This window comes from Leuciscus leuciscus, assembly GCF_965113295.1.
Source record: "Leuciscus leuciscus genome assembly, chromosome: 7".
Taxonomy (NCBI): Eukaryota; Metazoa; Chordata; class Actinopteri; order Cypriniformes; family Leuciscidae; genus Leuciscus; species Leuciscus leuciscus.
In genome coordinates this window covers 17,585,255-17,605,223 of record NC_138731.1, presented here as the reverse complement: position 1 = coordinate 17,605,223, position 19,969 = coordinate 17,585,255, and the positions used below count along the sequence as shown (strand labels likewise).

At 41.9% G+C, this 19,969-nt stretch overlaps 1 protein-coding gene across 2 annotated transcripts in view; it reads left to right on the top strand.

The window, feature by feature from the left end:
* The first annotated feature begins 4,006 nt into the window (after positions 1–4,006).
* LOC309503115 (cilia- and flagella-associated protein 91-like) overlaps positions 4,007–19,969 on the top strand; it is a 41,201-nt gene continuing 25,238 nt past the window's right edge. Inside the window, exons 1-2 of one of the 2 annotated variants that reach the window (XM_082175808.1) lie at positions 4,007–4,320; positions 4,482–4,552. In XM_082175808.1, coding sequence (XP_082031934.1) covers positions 4,233–4,320; positions 4,482–4,552 — 159 coding nt within the window. In that variant the 5' untranslated portion in view covers positions 4,007–4,232. Of the gene's footprint in view, positions 4,321–4,475; positions 4,553–19,969 lie in introns of both variants that reach the window. The other variant, XM_082175807.1, reaches the window with a different exon arrangement.

Sequence of the window (19,969 nt, the reverse complement as noted above, 5' to 3'; positions counted from 1 at the left end):
GAGTTCTCCTCCTTTTGTTTCCTTCAGCAGTGTGACGCTCTTGTACACTCCTCCATTTTTTTTATCATTTCATATTCTTCTCCCACATGAAAATGCTGACTTCCTGTCTTGTTAACCACGGCAGTCATGTGAGAGCGTTTTCTTAGTGCAAGAAGACTGCAGTTTGGCAGTATGTGATGTGTTGAAAGTGATATTTATTGGTTCATTTTGGTATTTTATCGAGCTGGTAGAATGAATAGAGTAATGTGACCTTATAACATCTGCTGTAATTCAAAAGAGAGATCAAAAGGCTGTTTGGATCATTTCAATGTATTATTCCTCTCACTATAACTAACAGCTGATGCAAATGATTGCATACCAATGTGTATTGGCTCGTTTTAGTTTCACTTGAAGTAGACTAGCCTCTCTAGCGAGATTCCTATCAGTCTGATAGGACTGGTAAGGGAACTAAAATACAACTCAAACGTAGAATAGAAAACATTTATTTGGTTCTTAGATCTTTTCGCTGCTTATCCATGCTGTACTTCGACGACTGGTCATGTTAGTGTATTGTATTAGTGTAGAATATAAATATTACTATATTACTAACCAAACTGACTTTATTTTCTGTCACACGTCTACAAGGTTTTATTGAGAATTAACAGAGGTTTAGATGTTGATGTCTTATTGAAAATGTTTTCGCTTGAGGTCACCATCATGGAGTTCAGTGTTTGCTATAGTTGGTCTCTTGACCCTTGACTTTGATTAAGTTTGAAATCTTTTATCCCCAAAGCCCTTGTTGATGTCTTGGCAGAGAATGAAACAGATGAAGATGATTTGACTGATGAAATCCATACGAATATAGATGAAGATGAGGAAGAGGAGGAAAATGATGATTGAGAGTTTATATTCTACACTAATACAATACACTACCCTAACATGACCAGTCGTCGAAGTACAGCATGGATAAGCAGCAAAAAGAGAACCAAAGAAATGTTTTCTATTTTATGTTTGAGCTGCATTTTAGTTTCGCCATTTGGCTGTAAAGAATGTTTACCTGTACAGAAGGTTACTAACGTTTACTCTATTGAAGGTTGGCTTTTTGATAACAGACTGCACACTAGAGTCATCTTTATTCCTTGTGTTGCGAGGACTTTGTGGACTTTGTGGACAACCCATATGGAATGGTAATGCTTGAAAGTTCCGTTTTCTCCGATTTGAGGTACAGTGGAAAACTTTGTTTATACCAGCTGTAATCCTCTAGATAGAAAGGTCATCTTGGACTTAAATTGAAGCTTATAAACTTGGGAAGTTTTTCATGTACATTTGAGGCAGTGATAAAATGCTTGAAAATTATCACTTTTGATGACAATTTGTCAGGCGGACAGACATTTTTTGGTCTTTTGGGGTATGTTGAGGGTGATATTTGACAGCAAAAAGGCAGCAATCCCCAGAATCTTTTTCTGCTAGTTTCCCCTATGTGTCAGGATACACCATACAAAATCTTAGGGTTATGTGGCCATTTATGTAGCTACAGTACATTAATATTCACAATTACATCATTCAGTCAAAAGCATTTCCCAAAAAGGGTGTTTTTTGGCCCCTGAGACCAAACAGGGCCGAGTTGGGGGTTGTCGTTATCAACTTGCGATGGCCCAAGGTATAAGATAATAGGAAATAATAGTGAAAAAAAGGTAGCAAAAAACATCCTGAGGAGTGGACCTGGCTCCCAGCCTATTTCCTATGGAGATTCGCAGACCGCATGCGAATGGGTCCGAACCGGGTCCGAACGAGTGCGAAAAAAAATCGTGTCCGTTGGTCATCCGGATGCGTTCAAAAAATTTAACTCTTGCGAAAGGCTACGGACGGTTCCTATCCGACAATTCCAGCGGAAGTTAGCGTTGCTATGGTACTGATAAACAAACCTGAATTCTTAACTTTTAATAAAATAAATAATTATTTTATAACGATAAGTTTTCATGTCATTTTTTATTTTCATAAAAAACAAAGCACAGAAGCACGGAGCTGTCTTTTTTCTCTCTCTTTCTTTTCATGAAAAAGAAAAGGTTTCTTTTCACACCTGCACCAGTGTGGAGAGGTCAGAAGAAGTGGAGGAAAGTTCATGATTTTCTAACGTTATTAGGGCAGTTCATACAATTAAAAGCCCTATATACCACTATATCTACACTTTCTCTAACTGTTGCTGGTCTTCGTCAAAAACACGTGCTTTTGCACCCCCTGCTGGTGAGGTTGACTAACAGCAGATGGAGAGTATGCTCGGCAATCTACTGCTTTTCCTGCAGTTCCTGGATGTCAATGTAGTATTTTCTGTCGAATTTGAACCACTGAATTTGTGGAAGCGAATTTGCCAAGAGAAATAAATTGGACCGAAAATTGCCTGTTGAATATTATAGGTTGCATTTTTAAACAGTTTGAATATTTTGGAAGTGAAATATGAAAGGTGAATATGGATTATTGCATTTTTAATAATGAAAATGTGTTTGAAATGTTTGAAATGGAAATATTCACAGCTTAAATATTCAACCATGTTGTATTTGAGCCCATAAAAATGCAAGCCCTAAAAATACAATGCATTAAAATGCAACCATGGTTAATGCAATGCCTATTTTTTTTTTTTTTTCAAGTAGTGCAATTCAACAGGCTTTTTTGTTTCAAAAACATTTGCCATTATTTTACTTCCATAAATGTGTAGCCAAAACATTAAATCCACACACAATATCATTTTAAAAACCAAAGGATGAGTATCGTGTGGCGTCTTTAGAGGTTATTATATAGGCTATATATATATATTTAGCATTTTTAATCAGCAAAAGAGCATTTCATAATAAATAATGTTAGAATTTTGAAAATGATTTAGAGATGGCAAGGGAAGACAAACTTAACTTTGTTTTGTCCTCATGATGAGAGTTTTGATTAGATTATGTAGGCTACATTGTTTGTTTTTAGTGGTTAAAGCTCTGAGAAAAATATAAAAATGGCCCATTCTTTTCTTATCTTCCATCCCTGTGAACCGGAAGTTGCAACCGACTTTATTTCAGTGTTGTGACGTATTTCAGAGAGAAACGGAATACTAAGGCTGGATCCCAAATGGCACACTCCTGCTTATGACTCCGGCCTTGTGGACCTCCTTCGAGTTCACACTTGGTGACGTCAGGAAGTGCAGACCTAATGGGCGCTGGCCTCAAGTACACGAGGGCACGCGAGAGTGTATTTTGGGACAGGCTTTATGACATCCTGCCACCGAAAGTCAAACAGCCATGAAACTCCTCCCCTTGTTTATCTGATAGGGCGTTCGCAATGATTCCTGGGTAGGTAACTCGTTTGGAGGGTGCGGAAGTGTGGGGGCTTCGCCGAAGTCCACATCAAGGGCACAAAGGCAGCTCTTGGGACACCCTACGGACTCGTACACTTGGCGGGCACACGCAATTTAAGGCCACGAGACCGCGAGTCCACATGAAGTGTGCCATATGGGATCCATCCTAAATGAGGAAAAATAGAGGGCGTGGCTTGTCTTTTCTAAGCCAAAAACATTTTTTGAGTGGATTGACTTGCACGGATGAACTGTTCACCACAAAACAAACAATTTGCGCTAATAAAGTAAATATGGCAATTTTAATTTCATGTGTACCTGAGAGGTAAACCCTGCACCCCCAGTATGTTTTCTCAGTCCCAAGGCCTTCTATGTGCAACACGTGCGTATAAATGTTTAAAAAACAACAACAACAAAAAAAAAAACATCTGATCTAACCTCTAAAAAAGTATTGTCCGGAGAAGGAAACATGGAGACCGGACCTGTAACAATGCTGTAACATAATAAAATTGTATTATTGATATACTGTTCAATATTTTAAGGCAATAAGATCAATATCTTTCCTGGGGCATGATCAAAAGGCACCGAATACCATTTATCAAAGCACAGTGAGATATTCTGTTTACCTTTTTGTATCTCTGCAAGTGCATAGTTGCTGGCTTTCAATAGTCTATGTCTAAACCACGTGTCTATATAAAGCTTTTATATAAAGCTACGAATGAATAAAGATGAGTTCATCATTCATCAGACGGCAAAACAACATATTTACATTACGGTTCTGACATGCGGATGTTGGGTTTGTATTGACTGCCCTCTAGCGGTGTTGTAGCGGCAGTGACATGACCGTATGTTTACTATCTCCACGGTGACCATTACCTGTCTTACAAATAAAACACATAACGTTATCCAGTTATAAGCAAACATGAGCGACTCGGTCACACGCACATTTCAGAAGAAAAATGAGGGCAGAAGGGGCTTCAGACAACAGAGGACATATGATTATTTGTACGGTGAGTTACACAGTTGCAAATCATTATTTGACTTTTACAGTATAAATATATTTTAGAATAAATGAGATAAGGCTATTGTAATAGAGGGTAGCCTATATATTGTGCCGTTTATCATAAAAAAAGTATTGAATTGTGGGTGATGGTGCTGTTTTTAGATCCAGTATATACTTTGTCAGCTGATGTGGATCACGCCAGGGAAAACTTCCGTGCTCAGGCTTCACTGGATCGAGTGGTAAAGGCAATAACTTACTCATCCTTGCACTGCATCCACGTTTGATTTTGTGCTGCAGTAGAAAACACTGGAGACCGGAGAAACACACGCTTCGCAAAGTCTTGTTTATCTTCCACTGGCAACTGAAGTTCATGTTTGGTTAACTCTGCTGACGTGGGATTTGGCGAAAACACATTTTTTGACCAAAAAGAAAAGTGCGAACTTAATGCATAAAGTATTTGAACTACATATTTCTATTGTTTTTTAAATAAAGTGTGCTGTCGATTGAACTGACAGACATTTACGGTGAACTAAAATATACTTAAATGGCAATCTTTTGAAACTTGAATTATATCTTGTATTTATTGAAAAACACCAGTTAAAACTATAATCAGGTTGCACATGTGTCAACACATAGTACTGTTTTACAGTAAAGTAAAACTTTTAATTTGTCATTATTACAGCGTACTTAATTACTTATTAAGAAACATGATTTTTAAATCATCATTTTATTGAATGTGCACTTGTAGTGTAGCCTAATTAAAATCTTATATATATATATATATATATATATATATGTGTATGTATTACATACAGTATGATTTTAAGTACACTAAAGTGCACATTCAATAGAATTTAGCACAATTCTTTTTTAGAAGGATTTTTTTTTTTTTTTTGAGAAACTATATGACGCAATTCACAGCTACAAGGATAGTGTTAGCATTTGTTGTAGGATACAGCATTTGTTGTAGTCCCATAGAACGGGCCTTTACGTATACGTAACGGAGACGTTTCCTTTCGTTCAGTCACTACAAATTACGTCAGTGCATGATGAAATGGGGGTCCCAATTCAATCACGCCACAGCGGCTGTCTTCTATTGCCCTGCGCAAGTCTGAGCTCCATGACGTGAGACAAGCACGGACGAAGGGCTAGGCTTAACACAAAAATACCAAGGTACACTGGGTGGCGTGTCCCAGGTGGAATATGAAACACAGCGCCTACCCGTAGGGAGGACTTAGAATACACATATGACCCGAGAGCGGGATGCATATGAAAAACTCAGAGGTATCCAGCCCACAGGGTGGAATGTTTCAACCTCGAGATGGCAAGAGGTCTTGCCGAGGGAAAACACGTGCTCGGTGGAGACTTAACGTGGAAATACATGTGGGGGTTGCCCAAGCGGGGAACCATGCACATGGAAGCACCTAGCCAATCACGAGGGCTGACCAACCGGGCATGCACTCAGGTGACGGCATCAACAGTGCAGAAGGAACTCAGGGTCTAAGGAGAACTCAGCTGAGTGAAATAGCGCACGTATCCAGTCCGTGGAGCGGAATGGCGCAGCAAGCTATGACACCGAGCAGGTCCTACTTACTGGCTAGTGGAAGCGAGTACATGAGAGGACACTGGCTCTACCCGGAGATTATAGAATCTTGCGAAAGTGTTAGGTGTCGCCCAGCCTGCAGCTGTTGTCTGTTAGCGAGGCGCCATGTGCTAAAGCCCAGGAGGAAGCCAAAGTCCGGGTGGAGTGTGCCCTCACCCCTAAGGGGCATGGTCGACCCTGCTTCTGGGCTTTCCTGTAGCTCAAACAGTAGAGCGTTGGCGCTTGCAACGCCAAGGTCATGGGTTCGATTCCCAGGGAAAGCAAGAACTGAGAACTGATAAGAATGTAAAATGCGTACCTTGAAATGCAATGTAAGTCGCTTTGGATAAAAGCGTCTACCAAATGCATAAATGTAAATGTAAGCCAAGACAATGGTGTCCACTATCCAGTGAGACAACCTTTGCTTGGAGAGAGCCTTTCCCTTCAGCTTCCCTCCGAAACAGACAAAGAGCTGGTCTGAGGTCCTGAAACACTGCTTTCTGTCTACGCAAGCACAGAGGGCGCATACTGGACAGAGCAGTGCCAAGGCTGGGTCCTGCTTGCAGGTTCATCACCTGATCCCTGAAGAATACAGGACCTTGGGGACCCTGTATCCAAAGCTATGTAAAGGCCAAAGCGACCACGAGCGCTGTCTTCATAGACAGGAACTTAAGCTCGACTGATCACAATGGCTCAAAGGGAGCTCTCTGCAGGGCAGATAAGACTACTGCGACTACAAGAGGGTATAAGAGGAGAGCGAGGAGGATTTAGTCTCCTCGCCCCCCTCAGGAACCTGACGACCAGGTCATGCTGTCCTACCGTTTTTGACTCCACAAGGTCTTGGTGCGCAGAGATCGCAGCCACGTAAACCTTCAGGGTGGAAGGAGAGCACCGACCCGATCTGGCATTTTCTGGGATCTTCTCAGTGAGAAGAACACCAGGTGACGAAGAGGTTCCATGAGGTTCCAATTCAGAGCATAGACGTGTCTCGTGGACAAGGCCCTAGCAGAAGTGATGGTAGCCACCACCTGAGGTGGTAGGGTACTCAAATCTGCCGCGTGCCCTCTTGCCATGCCCATCTCAGGACTCAATCGCAAAACAAGTGCTGAAGTGGTCTCATATGAAGCAGTCCGAGCGGGATGGCTGCCGCTGCGGATACCATATGCCCCAGGAGCCTCTGAAATAACTTCAGTGGAATTGACTCAGGCAATTCAGCAGTGACTGCACACGGGCACTCATAAGCTGTGCGTACATGGCGATTGAGTCGATTTCCATACCGAGTAAAGATATTCTCTGCACGGGTGAGAGTTTGCTCTTTTCCCAGTTGACCTGAAGGCCCTGACGGGCGAGGTGCCGGAGCACCAGGTCCCTGTGCTCGCAAACCTGCTCTCGAGAGTGAGCTAGAATCAGCCAGTTGTCGAGATAGTTCAGGATGCAAACCCTGTGTTGCTGAAGTGGCACAAGGGCTGCCTCGACGACTTTCGTGAAGACACGAGGAGACAGGGCTAGCCCGAATGGAAGTACCGTGTACTGGTATGCCTGCCCCTCGAAAACAAACCGTAGAAACGGTCTGTGTCGAGGAAGAATGGACACATGGAAGTACGTGGCCTTCACGTCAATCGCTGCAAACCAATCCAACTGATGAACACATTCGAAAATGCGTTTGGCTGTCAACATCTTGAATGGAAGCCTGTAAAGGGTTCGGTTCAAGATGCGCAGGTCCAGGATTGGCCGTAACCCACCACTCTTCTTGGGTACAATGAAGTAGGGGCTGTAGAAGCCAGACTTCATTTCGGCTGGAGGGGCGGTATCGATCGCACCCTTCACCAATAGGGTGGCGACCTCTGTACGCATGACAGGTGAATTGCCTCCCACCATGGTATAGCGGACTCCCCGGAAGCGGGGAGGAGACCGTACGAACTGAATCGCATAGCCGAGCCTGATGGTTCTCGTGAGCCAGCGGGACAGATTGGGAAGCTCTAGCCAGGCTCCCAAAAACTGAACCAGCGGTGTCATGTGAACCACAGATGTACCCACGATGGGGTAGTGACAGAGGAGGCCAGGGAAGGACGAGCGTTCCACGACGACCTTCTTTGACAGGAGTTTTGCGACAGAGGGGAGCGAGAGTGGTGAGGCGGAGCGTCGCATACTGCCATCCGTGGCCTCTGGGGGTTCAGAGATGGGAATGTCAGTTCTTTGTTTAAGGGAGAACAAAATATTCTCTCCCGGCCCTCCAACGGGGGAAGGAGTGACCCTGCAACCACCTCCTGTGAAGAACTGCAACCCATCTCTGAGCTGCCTGTAGCAGGAGCACCACTTTGCCTGGCGTTTTGCAGCCTGCGAGGCTGATACGGGCTGGGGCGCCTTCCTGCAGTGTTGTAGCCGGAGGAGACAAGCTAAGAGAAGAGAGGGCGGTCACCGTGGTCCGTCTCTAATAAGGCCTGAGAATGGCCACCCCTCTCTTGGTTTGCTAGACCAATGAGAAGGGTGGACTGTCTGGCGGGAGTTTCCTCTGTGGTGAAGATTTATGACGCTATCTCAAATCTGACTTACCTCTTTTCTGTTCATTAATACTCAGATAGATATAACAAATCCACACTGCATTCTAAGAGAAGGTGATGTACATCAAAGCGTGAGTCATCGAATCAGGATTAATTAGATAGGAGACATGATACAGGTAAGGTTACATTGACCGTTGGTTGTATAATAAAATACATACCATGGTGTATACATAATAGGACACAAAACATCACAATCATTCCCACAGTTTCTGGGATGCACGTTCATTTCTAGATCAGTTTGTTTCTGATTAATGCAGCGAAGTCTGCATGGAAGATTGTTTCTGTCTTCCCATTGTCTCTCTCTTGCACATGCGGCCACATTCCTTTGGATCGTAAAACTCTCTGTGTTTCCTGTAACAAGACACCGTCCTGCCAGTGTGTTAGGTTCATTTGGGATGTTAGTTTTTGGTGAAAGTTTCACAGTGAGTTTGCTGGATTATTCATTAAATAAATGACTTTGTGTGTGTCCGATTGGTCCAGACGCTACATATTTCCCCCCTTTCGATCGCTGTTGTCCCTCTCAAGGACAACCACGAACGATGTTGAAAGTGCAGAAAGATCAGACACACCTCTGTCATGCAAGGCTGGAAGGCCATGGTGGCCTCTGGTTGTTTGTGTTTCCTGGAGCGGTGGTCGTTCCATCAGGTGATGTAACCCGTAGCCAAGTGTTGGTGCAGCAGGTGTCGAGGCAGCAGGTGCCTTGACAGGGTGTCACCTGTCATTCTGAAGTCCATTAGTTTTTGGGCAGGTGTTTGCTTGTGGTAGCAGGAAGTGGTTAGGGCTCTATGTAGCATAGAGAGGTTTTCAGGCCGACCTCGTGCTGGTGGCAGGAGATCAGAAGGTAGTTGTTAACCTCTCAGTCACGAGAAGTCTGAAGGATTGAAGTGTTGCTCCGTCCTTATGGCGGTGCCGATGTGAGCTTGCCTAAGCTGGGGTAGGCAAGGAGTCGGAAGCTTGTTCTTTACAGGACTCCTCGGGTGAGTCCTGTGCTGGGAGCTGGTTTGCGTGTGTCAGCAGCTCCTGTAGCTCTGAGTCAGGTGTGTCCAGCTGTCCTTGTGGAGCCTCCGATTGACACCTGTGTGAATGGTGTGGAGGAGGATGTTGTCATTGACAGCCGTTGGTCATCCTGTGGTGTTTGCAGGTGGAGGGTGCTGTCCTCCATGGCTTCTCCAAGGGGCTTGGCTGTTACCTGGGTTGTTGCCATGGTGACACTTCTGTGCTGGTCCTGGGCATGCTCAGTCCAGCTGCGTTGAATCTGGTTTGAACCTCAGTCTCTAGCTGGTGTGTGAGGCTTTGAGCACAGGTCCGCTCCTTGTGGGACGCTGTGATCTTTCATGTGAGGTTGTTTACCTTCTGTTTCACACCCATAAGGTGGGGTAAGGAGATGATACTCTTGATCAGCTCGGTGTGGCTATAACTCTGGCTTGGGTCATGGGTCGTTGGTCCTCTTCTCTCATGGTGCAGTTACGTTTGGCTCTGGTGCTGTAGGATGTCTGCAGTCATGGGTGGAACAGTGTTCCTTGCATGGCTTGTCAGTCCTTTCAGTCTCCTGTCTGGTTAGGGTCAGGTTAAACAGAGGATCTGCAACCTTTTGGCACACGAGGGGTGAGAGACTAACGCATGACCCTAAAAAGTTCAGAGCTAAGGTTTAATAAGTTAGCTAGGTATGTTCATGTGTAGCTTGCCAAGTGTGTCTTGTATCCTTATCATCTTAGCTGTGGGTGTTAGTAGGCTAAGACTTGTGTGGTTCCAAGGATATTTTCTGGAAAGGGCATAAGTCGAGAGGAAATAAATGACTTAAGATGGTTCTTATGGCTAAATTATTTCTCTGGACTTAACTGGTGGTTCACAACAGGCTTGACGAAGTGAAAGATAGGAGGAAAAGGACAGTTTTCCTATTCAGATTATGCTTATTATCAATCCTCAGGACTATAGTTATGCCCTAGTAATCGTGAGATTACTTGTTTTGCAGGGTCATAAAAATGAGTGCACTTGTTGAAAATAAACAAAATCACAAATAAAGGTGTCTCTGGTTCCTTTCTGGGCCCCATGGGAACTGGAACCACATTAGAACAAGAGGGGAAATGTAAATAAATCAAATAAATGAAAGAATAGACAAGTGAATAGCTGACGGCTATTATCAAAGTAAAAATAAAAATAAACAAAAAACTTAAGTGATCAAGACAACAAGAATGATCTGAAATTGGGAATAATCAATAGCACGAGTGGCTAAACTTTTAATTTGCTTGGACCAGACTCCATAGTGGATCACAGCTGCTGTGTGTGTGTCCTTACAAAAGTTTAGTCAACATGCTGATGAAAATTCTCATTACTATAAGAATTCTTCTCTAGCTACACAGTTTAAATGTAATTAAATTTAGATTTAATTTACAAGGTAACTGCAAATTTAGCTGACAGCACTCAGCAAGAACTACTCCTAAACTAGTGGCGGTGAAAATCAGCTGGGAAGAATTGGGAATAAGGAAAGAGAAAGTGAAAAATCAGAACCCTAACTGGGGTTAAAGGAAAAGTATTTTAGATCACTTTGCACAGCTCAAGCTGTAGTTAAAGGCTTCAAGTAAATGAGGCTAACCGCTAACTGTAGCAGTTATTATTTAGCTTAGCCTAAGCTGAATGGACGCTAGGTTAGGTTAGCTTAGCCATCTAGGCTGGTTTGTTTACAATATGACTTTATGAGTTTGCACTTCCTGTGACAAGTCGTTGTCATGGGAACCATGTCAGAGCAATTCAACAGTCTATGAAGAATGTCTGCACATTTTAAATGAGTTATACATGTTTAAACGAGTTCAAATGTGGCGCCTATACTTTGAGTCTTCCAAAAACTTGATGTTACATTCAGTAAAAGGCAAATGTGGTTTGGCATTTGCCAATTTTACTCGAGTAAATCTTTCCTTTACTTTAAACAACTTCTTCTACTTGTTTAAAAGGTAAGGAAATAGATTTGCTGTAAGTCGAAGCTTGTCTAAGCATACAAGGTTACGTCCATCTCATGCATAAATATTGACTTTTTAGCGAGTGAAACAATTTTCATCACTAGGTAGCTTTGCTTGTAGATGCAGCCGAAATTTAGATGAATTACATCAATCTAACAATAATTGGTAAGGCCTTTACATTGCAGAAAGGGGGCATCACCCAAGTCTATATGTATATAACACTGTACTGAGATTTCTTCGTCAGAAACAGATGCTGCACTTTGGATTTCTCCAATCAAGCAGAATAATAAATACCGGTACAGCATGCCGCTGAGTTGAGCTTCCTTTGTCAAACAGACTTACACTTTAATGCTGAAATTACCGATACTAGTTTAAAATCTAAGACTTCTTCACTTTTAGTAAAGATGTCAATTCCAGCTATCGTTTTATCTGCATTTAAACAAGCTAGTAACCAGTGATCAAAATGCGTATCGCATGTTGCGTCCTATTTGGATCGGGATGATCAAATGCGCACTTTAGGATAACAGTAGTTAAACGAAGGGCCGCTAGGTTATGTTAGTTTACGAAGCTCAGGTGGTTTGTTTACTATGGTGTCAGGGTGACGCATGCCCTATTTGAGGTTAGTATTTCCTGTAACAAGTCATTGTCATGGAAACTAATATGCAGCAGTGCCAATTTCAACCAGAAGGTGGCAAATGTCTGTATGGTTTGAAAGCAGTGCATAGTCTGTTGGCAAGTGTGGCTTACACATGTATTCAAGATTTTCTTTAAGTCAGTAAAATTCTAATTTTACTAATGCAGCTTCCTGCTTCTTTTGAGCACACATTTTCATCTACTTTAAAAGTTCTATGTCCCATGCTGACTATGAACTTTGTAGCACCGGCTTGTAGGGGTGTGCATTGGCACTGCCCTCACAATTCGATTCGATTACGATTCACCAGGTAACGATTCGATTCAATTCGATTCTACGATGCATTGCGATGCATTGCGATGCATCAAAATTCTACTGCACACAACAAGGCAAATTTTTCACCAGTCATGAGGCAATACAAGCAGTCAGATATTGAACAACAGATTTTATTGGCTGCTATGTGTGTATTATCACTCTCCTGTATCTTTGATATAAATGTCATTAAATAAAAATAAAATTGAATGGTACAGGGTATTGGATATGGCATTTTCAAACCTGAAAAAGAAAACATAAATCACTGCTGTCAGTGCTTTGAATGAGATATGTTTCTCTTCTCTCTGCTTGAGAACCATTTGAAATTAAATTTAAACATTATTGTCCAACTCGAGGCCAGAAAATAAACAGTGTAGGGGTGTAACGGTTCACAAAATTCACGATTCGGTTCAATACGATACACTTGTGTCACGGTTCGGTACGTTTTCGATACAGCAAAAAGAAAGAAATGCCAGAGAAATTTCCTTGATTTTTTTTTTATTCTTTTTTTATTTAAAACTAACATCATAAAGTATGATATTTTTTTCTTTGAGCAATGATGGAGCTATAATTGACTCGTCTTAGGAGCATCCGAGCATATAAAACAAAACAGCTCGGAAAAAATTAAATGTAGGCTAATATTTTGTGCTTATAAACAAATGTTTATTTTAGTTCAGATTAACATTTGAGGGCAGCAATGTTATTCATAATGTCGAAATAAATCCGACATAACGTTACTTGAAAGCATTATAGCCTACTATTCCTGCCAAACTTCCAAAGTTGCAGTTAGTGTTACTACAGTAAATCCATGGTGAATGTTGCTGATCTGTGGACACTGGATAGTTCATTCATGTCACAATGTTTCTTCCTGGTTTCCACGTCAGCGCTGTTTGATCCGTTAATAACGGAGAAATGTGAATGTTTCTCATTAGATCTCGCAGCGATGTTATTACTTTAGTGGCGAATTCAAATGCTTTCTTCACTGGATCTCTTAGCGCTGTGTAGTATAAGATCGGCTCGCGCTGCTTTGGTCCAAACTGATAAACAGTCCGTCACGAGTAGCTCAGTTTCGTTCCGCTTACATTGCGTTTGCCATTTGATGTTGTGGTCGCGCCAGCGTCTACATTATGAGCGCGCTCGCGACGCGCTTACATTTGAAATAACCGTTCGGTTTGAAAATGCGTGCCTTGTACCGAACGGTTTAATACACCCCTAAAACAGTGACATAATCGATTATGGCACTTTGCCGCATCGATGCTGAATCGTGCATGCCCCGCATTGCGATGCATCGCCGAATCGATTATCGTTGACACCACTACCGGCTTGCATTATGGTCGTGCTGTGTGCCTTCTGGTTTGTTTGTAGTTCAGAGTCAATGGGGTTTAGGAACCCCTTCTGAGGAGGCCTCGTGTGTTAAAGGAATTCTGCGTCAAGTCACACATCGTTGAGTGGGCATTGCGTGGAGCGGCCAGAAATGGTGACTAACGGGTTTTGGAGGAAAAGGTTCTTGGAGCTGGTGTTTTCCTCTGACACAGGTTCGTTGCAAGCTCCAAGGTAAGCTCGTTCGGAGTCTGTGGTAGTAGCACAGGCACTTTTAGGTCTGTTTGGTATCTGGGCAGTGCCCAGTCTGCGTTCAGTCTGAGAATCCTGTTATGATGGCTTGTTCCAGCTGCTGGTAGTGCCACAGCCAAATCCAGAACGCGGTGCCACTCTGGGTTGGTTGTGACCCAGATCAGATAGAATCTATCTTGATGGTGCACACTCATCAAAGACTGCAGGTGAACGTCAATGTCTCGCAGGTAGGCGTGGACGTTGTGGTCTTAGTGTGTTACTACACGTGTTGTTTCAGGATTCGTCTGAATCAATCCTTTTCCTTCTGCGACTGCAGAAGCTCTCAGGACAATGGCGGGTGAATGTCAAGCCGAGGGTTTGACTCCTCCCCCCTTTGTGCAGGGCTGGGGGAGCTTATGCGGCTGATGTGAAGTTTAGCAGGATACATCTTTCTTGTGGGGTCCGTTTGCAGGTGGTTGGACTGTTTCAGTTCTGTTCAGGACCACATTGCATTTGTCTCTAATGTTGCAGCATTGTTGAGTCAGTGTTTGGACTTCAGCTCTGGCTGGACACTGATGGCTTTAGTGTCTCTCTTTGAGCTCACCCAGTTCTTTAAGCTGCTTTAGACGAAGCTAGCAAGGACACATCGAACATGAAGGTCAAAAGAAGAAGAAACAGCGGGAAGTGTCTCCCGTTCTGCCTGGGGCCTACTGTGCGTTTACGTTAACCGTACTTCATGTGCTTAGCTTGGTGCTAAGGAATGAGGAGGGGTAGAGCACAGACAGGAGTTAGGATTCTAATGACCAGGGTAGTTACGGAACCAACAGTTGCTATAACTACTGTAATCCTATAGAGAGAGGGAATATGTTGATAGGAAGTTCCTAAGATAAGGTATAAGTAAAGGTAGAATGTCCGTATAGCTCAAAACTAAAGGAAAGGGAAACAATTGATTTAGTTAAATTTCAAATTTAGTTAAACTTCATTTAGCTGAATATGGAAATTCAGGCTGAAACAAAGTAAGTAAATAAATTGAAATCAAATAAAAATAAAAAGTAAATAGGGAGTGTCCTCATAGCCCTGGTAACTAAAAGGGAAATTGAATAAGCAAATTGATTTAATTAAATTCCAAATTTAATTAAATTCAACTTAACTGAATAGGACTATTCAAGCGCAACAGGTGTGAATTCACAAAATAGAAAAGGGGTAGACTTAAGTCGAAATAAATTAAACACAAAATAAAAATCAAGGTATGGGTTTCATCTAAAAGTGAAACCAAAAGGGAGGGGGTCGAGAGAGAAAGAGAGAGACAGAGAGAGAGAGAGGACGGAGTAGTTTAAACCACCTCTGAGACATGCTCCATGAAGCTCTGAAACCAGTGTGAATCATTTGTCTCAAATCAGTGATTCTGATCGTGTATCAGACTGCTAGAGTCACGGGATTTCAGTAAACGTGCTTCGTTGCGCGTCATAGATGTTTCGAAATTATTCTAAATTTCAACGGTTCGTGAACCAGTGTGTTTTTGATTTCTATGTGATTTTGTATCACTTTATAGATTCATACACATTTAATGACGCATTTGATGAATGGAAGAGGCGAATTTAATAGTCTCTTATTGGTCTGATTGACCAAGCTTTCATAGAACGAGCCCTACAGTTTACTAAGTTATCGTGCCTTGAAAGACACCTCATAGTATTAGATAGTTTGTGCGTTGCTATAACTTGCTTACACCTTTGATCAAACCTTTGCGATTGGTTTGTGAAAGGTGTTTCATTGAGCTGAGTTCTCTACATTTACACTGTTCTGACCAGCAGGGGTCGCCAACGAGGGCGCTTCAAAACCAATTATCATTTGTGACGCAATTGACTCCTTTGATTCAAAGCCTCGAGGAGCTTTGGCTCTCGTTACTCGCGTTCAAATCACTATCCCTTTGTTTCAAGGGCCAAGGTCCAAAGTCTATAGTCTTTGGTTTAAAGGTTACACTTTACGCTCGCACGTGTCTAAGTTTTAGCCGGCGCTAAAAGCTATCAGTTGAGGTAAAGGGCTTTAACTTGTATGTGTGTAGGGTTGCTATGGAGCAAGCTTTACACAAGGGTATGTGAGGTTTTGTGCTGTTATCAGATTATCAGAAGTGCCTGCTCGCACTTTGCTGTGTCATGTGTTGCCAAGAGACCCATGCCAACCAACAACACAAATCGAACGGAGCAGCGTTCGGGTTGTGATGAAGGTTTGCATTGAGAACTCCAGTTTAAACACATGAAGTTCCAAGTGATGCAACTCTTTCACAAATCAAAACAGCACAGTCCCTTTACAGACAATGGCAAATTACTAGTTAGCTAGGCTAGAATTTATACCACTAATTCGACGTGATTGTTTCATATTAGCGGTCCAGCGTTTTAATATGAATACAATGACATAACAAATAATAAAAAGGCCTTAATCGATCGGTGACTGAGGAGCATCGCTCAATCACCTTCAAAAATGCCGAAAATGGGTATTTCTTCGCCCAATGATCAGATTAATTAGTTCTGGTACCATTTATACGTGCGGCTAATCTGAGATTTCTTCGTCAGAGAAGGCTTACGCTCGATTTAGAACTGAAATTAGGATTGCTTCGCTAAAATCAGAAGTTTCTTATCGTACGATTTAAACATGCATTATAGCATTGAGAAACTTTCTGCCGTTCGTAGGAAGGCATATTCAAGATTTTATCAGAAACTTGTACGTGCATGTAGACAATGTTAATAAAACTTATGGGACAACATAATTGATTACTGTCTGCTTGCACACAATGTTTAATACGATGCCCGCATTCTCCACCATATGTAATGATATTAGCTCAAAGGGGAAATATTAATAACAATTCATAATTACCAATTATGATTAATTATTAATATTTGGGTCAGTTAATTAGATTAACTTTGAGGTAAGCTAACTTAATATTACAATCAATTAATCAGTTCCAACTAGGGCCGCAACCAGGCCCGGACTGGCCATCGGGAGCACCGGGAGAATTCCCGGTGGCCTGCCGACTAATTTGGCCTGCTGCCAGCCAGCGTTTTTTTATTTTTTATTTTTTTTTATCTATTATAATTTTTTTTTTTTTACTACTACCTTTACCAGTGTCCAGTGATCATTTTCGAATTCGTCATTCAATAAAATTATTATTATAAAATAAAATCATGAATCTGTTAGTCTTGACTGGCAAGGCTACGATTCCACTTTAAGCCTCAGCCAATAGTGCAGCAGATTAATGGCATATTTCAAGAGAATCGTTCAAATTGGTATAAAAGCATGAAATTTGGCACAGATACTCTCTAAGGGTCACTTTTTGGGAAAAAGGCGTTGGCCACCCAAAAATTCAAAATGGCGGCCATTTTTTCAAGATGGCCGCTATTTCTGTCAAATTCTCATTATGTCAATTGTTCAAACAGTGATGTAGGCATAACATTTTGTGAAAATACTCTCTTCAGAATGTTTTTTTGGAAAACGGTGCTTGTCCCTCAAAAATTCAAGATGGCTACCATTTTTCAAGATGGCCGCCATTTCTCTTGAATCCTTACATCTTTTTTTCAAATGGTGATGCTATCATGAAATTTGGTACAAATATTCTTCAAGGAACATTATCATGGAAAAAGGTGTGTGCCGCTCAAATTCAAGATGGCGACCATTTTCAAGATGGCCACCATTTCTGTCAGAGCTCAATTTAATGTGTTAAGGAAGGTTTTGTTTAATAGAGTGAACGTCATTACACAACCAGGGAACACTGGTGACTTCACTGCTGTGGAACTCAGCATGGGGTTCAGTGTCAGCTGATCTAGTTTTACTTACACTGTAGTTCTTGACTAGTAGTAATAGTATAGCTAAGTTTAGTGTCCCAAATGCTGCCTAACAGTCCCTCATCAATTAGCTAGTAATAGACGTAGTTAGATAGCTGCATTTGAATTGACAAGTTGTGCCAGCGCGGGAGAGCCGAGCCCAGGGTAAGCGGGGCAATATATGACTTGTTCATGTATGCTTACCTGGAAGGTGTACAGATCACACAGGACTTAAATGGCACTGGATGAATGATCGGGCTAGGTGTAGGTGACCCGTACCTAGTTGTATCCCACATAGATATCCATATAAAGGCTAGATGTCTTAAGGCGGAGTCACTTCCGGCATCACCGGTGGCCATCTTACCACAGGGAAGCTGTGCATTAAGGTGAGTGATCAGCACGCACACAAATCCTCTTATCTCACTGAAATCTTGACGGATTTACAAACGGTTTGGTTTCTTACAAACGTTATTAAAGTGGCTATAATTCTTTCATATGGAAGTCCATTGTTATAATTATTCATATGTATGCAGTATCATAATTACATCTCTGACGTTTATAACAAACCAAACCGTTTGAAAATCGGTAGAAAATTGAGCAAGTTATGGTTATTTAAAAGTACATGCACCATGTTACGAGTGAGCGAGCACCCTGTGGTAAGATGGCCGCCACGTGCGGACGTCGACCTCCATTGGCCAGCAGTGCGCACGAGACATCTAGCCTTTATTATATGATATCTATGGTATCCCATACCTGAATGTGTACTATGTCTATGATTGAGGTGGTAAAAGGATAACCCCTCGGCCTTAATCAGACAACAAACCCCCAAAATGGTAAATGAAAATCCCATGTCAGCCAAGAGTCCTACTGATTGGATGAAATGTTGTCTTTGTCAGACAGACACAAAGGAAACCCTCCAATCACCACCTACCCATCATGTTTCTCAACATGATGGCTATAAAATGATTGCCACCAACATTCCACTCTTTCACAAGATGAACAAAATGACAATGACCCTGGACCTGGAACGACTGGATGAAGGTGGGGGTATAGAAGCTACTTTGAGAAGGAACCAAGCGAAGTATCACCACAATTGTCGACTTCGGTTCAACAACACAAAGTTACTTCGTGCCCAGAAGCAACAATCCGATGCTCAATGTAGTGAGACAGATGAAGGCCAAACAAAGCATCGCAGAACCATGATGCAGAAAAGTCTAGATGATCAGGTTTGCTTTCTTTGTGATAACATATCTCCTGAATCTGACCTACGTCAGGTAATAACACTGCAACTGAATGACAGACTACATGAATGTGCCATCATTTGTGTCTCATTCATCTTTACAACAGATAGAAACTCCACCTCAGAAGGCTTGAGAAAGAGTCACAGAGTGAAACGATTCAACCAGCCATATTTCCTATGGCTCTTTCTGAACTGGTCGCCTATATTGTTGAAACCAGTCTCAATTCTGATGGTCCTTCCGCCTTCCATCTCGCAGATACAGTGGGGAGAACAAGTATTTGATACACTGCTGATTTTGCAGGTTTTCCCACTTACAAAGCATGTAAAAGTCTGTAATTTTTATCATAGGTACTCTTCAACTGTGAGTGACGGAATCTAAAAAAAAAAAATCCAGAAAATCACATTGTATGATTTTTAAGTAATTAATTTGCATTTTATTGCAAGACATAAGTATTTGATACATCAGAAAAGCAGAACTTAATATTTTGTACAGAAACCTTTGTTTGCAATTATAGAGAACCTACGTTTCCTGTAGTTCTTGACCAGGTTTGTACACACTGCAGCAGGGATTTTGGCACACTCCTCCATACAGACCTTCTCCAGATCTTTCAGGTTTCGGGGGTGTCGCTGGGCAATACGGACTTTCAGCTCCCTCCAAAGATTTTCTATTGGGTTCAGGTCTTGAGGCCAGGCCTGACATGAGGCCAGAACAAGTGACAGGTGAAGAAGTGACAGGTACAAGAAAAATACGCACACTTTATACATGCATACATACTCACATATATATATATATATATATAACACTAGTACTCCCCTTTAATTAGTGTATGAGGCTGATGATACTGGTGGAAGTGAGAGACATAGAGATATTAGGGTAAATGAAGAGAAGGAAAAGGGAAGTGAGGATACTGTTCAAGAGAAAGCCTTTAATTATTTTACACAGCCTAAGGTTTTAGACCAATAAATGTAATTTAGGAAAAAATAGGGTTGTCCGTGTTTCTAAATTTTAT